The 10,839-nt window shown below is 38.8% G+C and overlaps 1 protein-coding gene across 1 annotated transcript in view; it reads left to right on the top strand.

The window, feature by feature from the left end:
• The window catches only part of KCNC2 (potassium voltage-gated channel, Shaw-related subfamily, member 2), a gene marked incomplete at its 5' end in the record, with an annotated part of 102,179 nt that extends 93,316 nt beyond the window's left edge, over positions 1 to 8,863 (top strand). Inside the window, 3 exons of the mRNA XM_009891415.1 lie at positions 2,186 to 2,353; positions 7,131 to 7,225; positions 8,275 to 8,863. Of these exons, the coding sequence (XP_009889717.1) occupies positions 2,186 to 2,353; positions 7,131 to 7,192 (230 nt within the window). The remainder of the gene's footprint in view (positions 1 to 2,185; positions 2,354 to 7,130; positions 7,226 to 8,274) is intronic.
• Positions 8,864 to 10,839: the final 1,976 nt, after the last annotated feature.

The following is a 10,839-nucleotide window of genomic DNA, read 5'->3' as shown; positions in this document are numbered from 1 at the left end:
TCTGTCCTGCTGATGATATCAACCTTTTCTTTTGCCTGTTGTTTGTTGCGTCGTATGGATGTTTCTTGTTTTTCTGCATGACTGTGACTATTTGAGCAGCCACCGTGTCCCACCCTGTTGGACTCCATGGTGTTTTGCCTCAGTGTCTGTCTCTTGTGTCAGCTTTGCCTGTGCCACATCGTGGCCTGTTAAGCAAGATACTACAAAGAAGCAGTCATTTAAAAGGAGCAGGTGCTTTACATCAAAAGCCCAGCACTCAAAGGAAATAAGAATAAACTGTCTTTCTAGCTTTCTTTCCATTTGGCATTCCGCTTCCCTGGCTAGAAGAACCTCCTTCGTCTGTGTTAGATGAGACGTTGCATGATATTTACTATTAATTGAATGATAATAGCATAGCTGATGTAAAGTTTGTCAAGAAAAATGAAAGTGACAGCCCTTAGTGACATCATCGTTATTAGTGTTGATTTTTATGATTTATATTACCTTATTTGTTAGAGTTCCACATGATGGCTAAAGGAGTATTTTGTGCTAATTGCTGTGAAAATGCATATCAAATGACAGCCTCTGCCCCTCCAAGCCACTGTCCCGTATTCCTTCCTACTTCAAATTAAAGATTAAATTTTATCTCTCAGTATAATTGAAACAAATTTTTTAGCAGTAAGGATTTTTTTGTTTGTTTCTTGAATGTATCTATTCTTAAGCCAAGCACAATCTGATTACAAAGCTCACATACCAGTCATTAGGCTCCTGTTGAAATGCTGCTAAATACGAGCAAAACCACCCATGATTGGTGTCATTCAGCAATTGAAATTTATTTTTGCCAAATAAGAGTCTGGAAAATCGGTCTCTGAACAATATCCATCTTTAGTCTGTTGCTCTGTTACTGAATAGCATTTATGTTCAAAGAAGCTTGGGTTCAGTCTCTGAGTGAGTGTTCACAGACAAAGTTAACACAGCTTTTTGAACATCCTAAATATATCTAAGAGGATGGAAACCCTTGAAAGGACTCACACTGAGGGTGGAATATAGTTAGTTTTACAGTGCTTTGACTGATACCCACTTTCAGACAACATCTTTAAAGTGTTAATGATAACAGCTTTTTCCTGCCATCAAGTCCTACTAAAGGTATTCCGGAATGGAGGAGGCTCAGTGTGATCAGAGCAAAGAGACACTTTTCTGTGTCTGCAGCTTTATTTACAAGGTGCTATGATCTTTGAAGTTAGAGAGAAAGCAGGTAGGCAAAAAGGACCCATTTTAAAGTGTTAACTTTCTCTTCCGTAGTGCCACCACTCACATCGTGCACAGTAGCTTTATTTCTGGTAGAGAATGCTATCAGAGTCACTAGCAATTCTGCGCAAAACTTCAAGGCTGAATATAGCCCTTTGCATTACCAGTTCAGAAAAACACGTGCTCAGGTTTAAATGCAAAGGTAAAGCTGAAGTCAATAACGTGCCATTTGCCTGTTATGTGCTGTACTGAGCAGAGATTTTTTTTTCTTGAAGTGTGGCCTGAGTCTGAAATAGTAGATAATTTTAAAAGAGAGTCCTTTGGGAGTGCCAAATCAGGAGAGGTAAGAGTTTTGTTGTTTGACAAAATAAACTACACAGACCAAAGACAGCATTTAATGTTGGGTACTTATGATGACCAGCAGTGCAAGTGTGCTAAGTATAGAAATGAAAGCTAAATATGTTATCAAACAGGTTTTAGTATCAAATGTTGAAAATTTAACCCTTCTGGGGGAAGGGTTGTCTTTAAAATGTGCTAAACAACATATTCTAAGCAAAAATGACTAACACAACCTCTTCTTTAGCAAAAAGGATAGCCAAAATAGTAAATACTTGTTTGAAATATCCAAGGCTGACCGTACTTCGAAAAGTCACAGTCCATAATAGGCAACTAACAGAGCCTTGTTTTGATTATTTCTTATTTCATGTTAGTTTAGTAGAATTTTATATGAGATTTAAAAGGACAGAAAAGTCAAAAGCTCATTTGTTCTTGAATAAAAAATATACTTTTTGCCATTTTGTACTGATTAATGGTGAATTGCAATCTTGTTCTCTTCTAATGATTTTACCTTATAACTATTTTTGAGTGATGGGAATATCCAGCATTCAGCGTAAGCTCTTTGTGATGTCTCATTTCCTCATTCATTATTGTCTGTAAATGGGCATGGTGCTTTAACCAGTGTTATCAGGTGAAGACAGTGCAGGAAGTGAGCAGCCACTCTCACCTGGTGAAAGGCTCCCTCCCATCAGACGCTCTAGTACCAGAGACAAAAACAGAAGAGGGGGAACATGTTTCCTACTGACAACAGGTGATTACACGTGTGCTACTGATGGAGGGATCAGGAAAGGTATGGACTTCTTTTATTAGATCCTAAAAGGTCACTCAGCAATGTGCTTGTGAAAAGCAAGCTTAGAGTAAAATGTTGTGCACAATGCTCTTAGAGGAAAGACTGTACTCACAATGTAACTTTTTTCTTTATTCCTAGACATTCTTTTCTTGTTTTTCTTTTAGAAACACTCATCTCCTTTAGTCTTCACAAAATGTGCTTGATGTTGGACCCTCATTTCACTTGTGTCTTCATTTGTCTGTTACCTTTAATGGAAAAGCTTGCAATTCAGACCTTGCTCATCCGACCACTCATCACTCAATACCATTTGTCATTCTAAAAGACAAATTAATTATTTAATAACTGTGGTCTGCATTTAATAACTTAGTAAAAATTACAGCTGAATAAATTACACTTAAAAGGTTGAAATGTCAGAAGTAAGCAACATCTTTGTTCTGAGCACAACAAAGCATATCATATGAGATGCTAGTTAGATTTATTTCAAAGAAAGGTTTGAGTTTAAAATGCCACAAAATACTTCCTCTTTGTAGCACACCACTAATACTAAAAGGTGGTTACCCCAGCCAGAATTCAACTACAATAAACAATGTTTGATCTTCCGAGGTGCTAAAAATGCCTTTCTAGTTATTCAACCTCTTCAAATCTGATTACTCACTGTTCAGTGGGATTGGGTTCCCCAGGCAGAGTTTGCAAATCCTTCTGTCATTATATGTATCACCCAGGCGACTGATGGTGGATCTATGCCATCAGGCCACAGCTGGCTGTGTCTGTAAACCCAGCCTCGGGTCACAGACCACAAATCTGCAATGCCAGTGGTAGTCTTGCCATTTCCTTAGATTGGAATTGCTTTGGTTTCTTGGCAAATTGTATTGTTCCAACAGGTATCGTGTTCCTGAGTGCTGATTTGCAGTCATTCACCTCAGAGCTCGTCTGCAGTAGCCATGTGGCACTGGACATTTTTGGCTAAGATTTTTCTGCCTTTTTGTTGTTTTGGGTTTTTTTTTTAACTTGCCTTGTGTACAGCAAACGTGGCTGTCCTAGCCAGCCATAGACACTAAAAGACTTGTCTTGGGTTTTTCTGCAAAGGCTCTTTTTACATTTCAAAAGTATGAGCTCAGTAGGTTGAACCTGTGGAAGCAGATATACAACGAGGGGTTGATGTGTATGGTATTTGTAAAGAGTGTGACTGTCTCCTATGCTCCTGTGTTTTGCATATTCCTATATATAATGCTTAGATTAAATGGGACTTCATTGCAAACATGGTTTTGCACTGATTTAGGACATTCTCCACTGAGTGTATATCTCTTACTGTCTTCTCAACAACTAGGATTATTTACAGTATCTCTGATGAAAAGGGTCCAGTCTTTTGAGGAGGTCAGGAATACCTGAATAAGGCAGATTGCCACGGCATCTTGCAAGACAAGGTTCTTCACTTTTAGAAATGTTAGTATGAACATTTGAGTGCTGTTCACTTGGCAGCAACCATAACTAGAACAGATCAGAAGTAATAAAAGAAGTTGTCCATTAGCTACTAAAGACATATTCATATAACAACAGAATATATTTTATACTGAGACCCCAAGAACATTTTGATTTCAAAATCTAGATTCATGAGAACATTGTTTCATGGTTTTTACTAGAAAAAATGGGGCTTGAGTTCAGAACTGACAGTTTCTCAATGAGAAATGTGCTCTTTGATTGGCTCTGATGATAACTTTAGTCTACGCTGAAATGTTTTAGCCACTGGCTTTGAAGTTTATTTTATACAGAGTAGGGAAGTTAGCTCATAAAAAGAAAATATCTTCAAGTAGCATCCAAACGATTTTGAATACTTGAATTTAATTCACACATCAAGTCTGTTGCTTTTTCATTTTATTTTTTCCCTTTCTTTCTTTTGGTACATCCTTCTTGTTTGGTTCATTCCTTGGATGGGTCTCGGTTGTGTTCAATGATCATTTATTCTGAGCTTTTTTGCATTAGCACCTTATCTCCATCTCTAAGATGATACTGAATCAGAGCTGATCCAAATCCTACTGAAATACCTGGAAAACACTGATTTTGGATCTTGCCTCTATCTCTATTCATCTTGTGTATCTGGTTTTCATTTTTTAGGAGTTCCTGTTTTCTTTATCATCTTTATCATCTCCTCTATCAATTCTTTGCTTTTGTCATTAGAAAAATAGCAGGAAAAATATTTTAAAAAGATAATTTCCTAGTTTCTGTGTTTAAAAAAAAAAAGCTACCTGATTTTTATTTTTTTTTTGTAAGCTTTATGTTTACAGGGGAGTTTAAAGATATACACCAGCATTATGCTTCCCTTCTATTCCCATTTCAAACATGATTCTTTCTAATCTGTGTAAATACTGATAGAAACTCAGAAACTGGAGGCTGTTTTTGAAATGTATCAGGAGTCTGTGAAGCATCCCAGTCTAGCCTGCCCTTGCAATCTGGAGATAACATTGTACAAAGTTTTAGCAGACATGAGGTTATACATTTGCTTTAAGTATAGTGTAGTATCGTATGCAATTCTCAGAAGGTAAGAAATATGTTAATTGTTGTTAGGGGAGAACCTAAGCTGTAGTTTTTCCTGAAGATGCTAACAACCGCTTGTTAACTGCCTGTTATCTGGAGATCTGGAATTCGAGCCAGTAGCTGGTTCAGTAAGAAAAAAAAAATGCCTGGTGGCATCCTGTGTAATGTTTAGCTGTATTGTCATTGACGTTTTATAGTTTCTGTGGGAAAAGTCTCAGTATTGAACTATAAGCAATTTATACCTGAATGTCTTAACCTGGCAATGCTTAGACACATACCTGTCTTCAAGGAAATAGGTAGTGCCATTGAAATCAACAGGACTCTTCATGCTTGCAGTGAAGCATGTATCTGTGTACTTGAGGAGTGAGGTCCTGTCCGGCTTCATCTTCACTGTATTTCTTTTTTGATACCTCTCTCCAGACCGATGGGCTGATCCTTTTCCTCATAAGCGGGATTATTCAGGTGCTATTGAAAATACCTGAGCACGAAGATAGTGAGGCAGTGAATAGTAGGGCTTTTCTGACATTTTACAGCATACCCTCTACATGGTGAAAATAATCTATATGTAGCTAAAAGTAGGTAGCTAAAGCTCACGGTGTATGAGAACAAAAATGTCTGCAAGTGCAATGTTCCCTCCAAATTGTGAAGCGTTATGTGGTTGCCTTGTTTAATGATTAATTATTTACTATTTGCTTATGTGGATTAATACCATTTATTTCATTTGAGTCAGCTGGAGAACGAGCACAAATATGGTGTTTTAATTTTGCCAGTCAGGTGGCAAATATGTCAAACTCTGCTACCTTATTATACTTTAATATTAGACACAAAGTCTTAGGGTTAATATTTCTGAAGATGGAGCTTCTTTCCCGTATTATCATTCAATCCTCTGCAGAAGTGATTTACAGATACTGTATGCAATTTTATCTGGTTTTTGTTTTATTTATTTTTAAAGAAAATTCATCCTTTATTATTAATTTGGTTTAGCAGAGATTATATAACTCTAATAGGTTTTATAGTTTGTCTTCATGGGTTTTTCATTATGGTTAACCAGATAGCTCACCCAGTAACCCGGTTGAGATGCTGTATCTTGCACACTGTGCAACTCTGCTGAAGCCAAAAGAGCGGCACTGAGTGCAAGATGGGATGTGGAAGAGCAGGTCAGACCTCTCGTGTGATGGTCTGTTTAATTTTCTGGGAAGGAACAGCTGCATTAATTTGTAAATAGATTTATTTACTAATATATTTTGGTAGTAATGTGTCTCAGCATTGAGTTCTTTTGCAGGCAAATTCTTTCTGAGTCCCAGATAGCTCCTTGGATTACATTACATTGTATTGTTTGTCTTTGTCTGGTTTTTTGGCTGAATTCAACTGATGTCTGTGCATTTTCTCATACAAGGCTACGAAAAATCTCGAAGCTTAAACAACATAGCTGGCTTGACAGGCAATGCTCTGCGACTGTCTCCAGTAACATCACCCTACAGCTCACCTTGTCCTCTAAGGCGCTCTCGGTCTCCCATCCCTTCCATCTTGTAAACCAGATGGCATCAATCGGCTACATAGTATTAATTCAAATACTGTTTACCACATATGGGAAATAAATGTAGCATTAACCATAGGCTCCACAAATATGGTATAACTCCTGCATGATATAACTGTCAGTAGTATGAAATGCCACTTGGGTAGCTGAAGATTTTTATCTTGGCTTCTAAGATTACCTAAGGTAGCGCTTCTCCTTTTATCTACTATGTTGTCCTACTTTCCTGTGGCAATAAAAGGACAGGTAGTGGATGCCGTTGGCCAGTATATTCAATAAATAAGCATATTTTCAGGGAGATTTACTTAAAATAATGTGCTTCCAACTAATTATCAGTCACTCCATTGAACCTCCATTTCTTGTGACTCTAATCCATCCTGAAGATGTCTGGAATCGTGTCTTGGTTGCACACAATGTGACTTGGGTCTGCTCATTTGCATGGACCATCCTGTCTCCATCACCTGACAAGCAGTGTTGCCGATCGTGGAGACCACAGAGGGCTCTGGATGTTTGTTCTCTCATTGTACCATCCTGCTGAAATGACAGCACTGATAAACTGGTCTGCATGTGGGATTGTTTTTCTTTGTTTAACCTTTTCCTTTATTTTTTAACGATCTACTTGTTTATAAATGGCTTTACTTTGTGATTAACTTACTTTGGTACTGGATTGCTGTATCAGAGTTCTGAATGTCTCCGGTTGTTTGCACACAGATAACTGCAAAGAGGTTGTCATTACTGGTTACACGCAAGCAGAAGCCAGATCTCTTTCTTAATGGCTTGGGGAAGGCACAAAACATGCAAGAAAGGTAAACGCCATCCAGACTTGCAATTTTAAGCTAGCAAGTGCTGTTTGGTACTGTAGTAATTTCTCTACTCCAGGGTTCTTCAACATTTTCAGAGGCTGAGTACCAAGTAAAATCGAGAAGATTATTGGGGGCTTTTTTGTACCACTGTAAGAGGGTAGTAGTTTTCAAGTCGGGGTTTTGACCAGCCTTATACCTCTGGCTCACGAGCTTCAAAAATTTCTTCAGTCAATGTTTTTTGAGGTGCTTTGTCCTATATGTTGTTTGTCTGTCTGTTTTGCAACCTGTCTACTGTATTTTCCATCTGTCTCCATAAAGCACAGAGATACTGTTAAAATGCCCCCCTCTTTTAAGGTTAGCTGAGGACATTTTTCTCCTTTTTTCATTTTTTTTCATATGGACTATCCTTATGTGTATAGATACATATATATATATATTTTTCAAGTGCAAGTTAGTATCATCTAGACTAACTCATGTGAGCACTCTGAAGATTTTTCGAGTGGGATTTGGTAGCGGCTTTACAGTACTGACCGGTTGCCTATTTGCGTCAATGTTCCTCCTAGCAACCAGCATTCATTACAGTTTTGAAACTGTATCTCCTCTAGTGGCTTTTTCATTGAATATTAACCTCTGTTTATGCAACAGGACAAATGCAAAGGCAGATTTTATGTTCTTGGCTGGTGAGGACAAATTACCCTAAACCATAGAGTTTTAGAACTACATGGGGAAGATGATAACAACCCAAATCTTAAGAGATCCTTGAGATTGTTGAATAATCCCTGATTGTCATGTTTTATTTTTTGTTAGGAAAAGAAATATAACTTGTTGTTGACTATGTGACATGTTCTTCTGTATATAGCCTAGCCCAATAGCATGACCTGCATGTCAGAATTCTTGTACAATATTGTATTTATCAAAGTATACATTTCTGATATTTAGAGATGTACATTGATTTAGTTTTGGTAAAATATTGTCAATAGAGAGATAATTGCAAACAGCTTTTAGCAAAGGAATTAATATAATATCTGGTGCTGCTGTTATATTAACTACAGTGTTGTACAGAATTTATCATGGATTTTTGACTGCTGAAAAAGGGACAATGGAATTTAGCCATACCAAGGACTGTACTGGAAAGAGACTGCTGCTGCTGAATGGGCCCTGATAAACAACTCGCACCTTGAGGAGGTCACTGCGACTTTACACGGGAAGTAGAGCTTGTTAAAGAAGATTAAAGACTGCTCGTAATTACTGCTGCCAGAGGAAGGGGTGACTAGTCACTGTTGATGAGTCAGCTGTAAATAAAACGTGTGTGCATGGAATATCAGTTTTTATCTATATCAAAGAAAGCTGAATTCAAGTCATCATTGCTAAGGCTCCATGCAAAGACCCACACCCCTGTGTGTATTCTTCCTGGTTCCTGCAGTAAGCTGTGCTGTGGATCATACAAAGACACACACTTAATAATGATAGTGATGTATCTACATCTGTCTTGACTTCTGTCATAATAATGGTATATTTTGCAAAGGTCACAAATATGAACAGAGTAGGTTTGTATAAGTCCTTGCTTTCTTAGTTTGCCATGACCGATATTTGTATGAGTTCTAGTGTACATGCCAAGTCTTAAGTTTACTTTTCACTTTGGTAAGAGAAATGTGACTGCAGACAAACATCACTGACTTTGTTCACAGCACACAGTCTTCTTTCATTGTTACCTCAAACTATAAGTATTATGAGAAATAAAATTCTGGCAGCAAGACTATTTTGGTTTTTTTTTTTTTTTTTTAATTCAGTGTTGCAAACCCAACATCAATAAGTATAAAAGTTGTATTAAAATTCTATCTTACAAATGTATATTTTACATAAAAGAGATATTCTTTGATCAGTTACTTTCTGTGATTTTTGTGGTAAATGGATCTAGTCTATTCTATGTTTATGAGGCATTGTAGTGCTACGATGTGGTAATTATGTTCTCTCCATCCTATTCAGTGGGAAGTTCTCCAGAATCTGTTTTGTCACCCTGCTGTCCCGATTGTAGGGACCTGTCCCAGTTGTGAAACTCTGTATCGTGGAACTTCTGTGAACCTGTCAAGGTGCATGCACAATCCTGGTGGAAACCAGTGGAAATGTAATACCTGAATTGGAGAATAAAAGGCAAAAGACCTGGGGAGGAACTTGGAACATATCTTCTGAAGTGGCTCATGCGCTTTCTTTAGCTGTATCGGTCCCCTGCCTGCCACTGGCCATCCCAGTTCTCAAACCGGTTTCCTGGGGTACATGAGGAGCTAATTCAAAGACTAGCATGAGCTGGCTTCTAATGCAATTTAAAATCTTCCTTCTTGTCAATGACGCCACGCCTTGTCCGGAAGTTGTTATTAGGCTGGATATTAGCAGGCTCAAGGCAGTTTTATTGCATCCTGGTGTGAAGTCAACCTAAAAAGAAGGTGATGAATGGTTGCTTAAAACTTCTAACCTAATACTGTATTTGGGGCAACCAGTGAAATCCCTGAATACAAGCAGAGTGTCTGAGAGAGGTGAGGGAGCTAGGACAGCTGTACGCATGATCTCAGAGGCTGTTACCGCAGTATTTTGGAAAAGGTGCTGGAGCGTAAGAAAGATTGCAGAAAACAGGATCAAGAGGTGTTCAAGTTTTGTAAAATGACATATAGTGACATACCATGAAAGCTCAGTGTGCTGAGTTTGCCCAAATTAAAAGTTGACTGGACTGTGATCTGTGAGCAGTACCCACACGAAGAAGCGGTGTGGTGGTTAGCCAGGGCAAAGCTCACAGCCAGCTCCAGTCACGCGGGGCTGATGTCTGCCCGCAGGCACCCAGAGAGAGGTGTCTGGCTTTCCTCAGTGCTCCATGGGGACAGTGAGGAGCCCCATAAGGGATGCAGACAAGGTGGTGAGTTGTGTTAGGCAAGACTGTAGAAAACATTGGCAGCCAGATGGTGTCTGACATCTTCTATTGTCTCTGGATGGTAAGGAGCTTAAGCCTGGATGGACCTCCATTGACACAGAACCTTGAGTCCGGAATATCCTGATTGCAGCTACTTATTTTTCCCCTAGAGAACCAAACCCGTATTCAAATGTTTTCTTTTAAAACATACCTGCAGGAAAAGCTGATGGTGAGTCTGTTAACTATTCATGTGTCTTGGGACTACAACCCAAATCTGAATGTTCTAAGAGGAGGAGTTGGCTTAACCAGCAGCAGTCAGACTAACCCCCTCCTGTTCTTCCCCTGCTTCTGGCTTCAAGAAGGAGTGAAAGTGCATTTTCATGGGATGTAGGCCACCAGGGTTTAACTTTCTTACACTGAGTAAGGCTTTGAACCCAGACTTCATTCTTCAGGGTGATGCAGTTCTTATGTCTCAGATACTATGTAAAGGATCGGCAGCACATTTAGATTCACCTCCTCTTTTGGCCATCCTTCAAAAATAAGCAGGTACAATGATCTTTTGTAAAGGGGGTCTTCACAGTGCGATGTGCTGATGCAGAGCACATCCATCCATGCCCCCAGAGGCCTTCAGCCTTGCAAAAGCAAAACTGTTCCTGGAGGAAGGAGTTTTGGGTCAAGCAGGAAGATGCTGTGTGAGTATGGGTATCCTGTGGATCAA

This window comes from Charadrius vociferus, unplaced genomic scaffold (genome assembly GCF_000708025.1).
Source record: "Charadrius vociferus isolate BGI_N301 unplaced genomic scaffold, ASM70802v2 scaffold379, whole genome shotgun sequence".
NCBI lineage: Eukaryota > Metazoa > Chordata > Aves > Charadriiformes > Charadriidae > Charadrius > Charadrius vociferus.
Note: the sequence above shows the minus strand (reverse complement) of the source record. Positions and strands in the feature narration are given on the sequence as shown.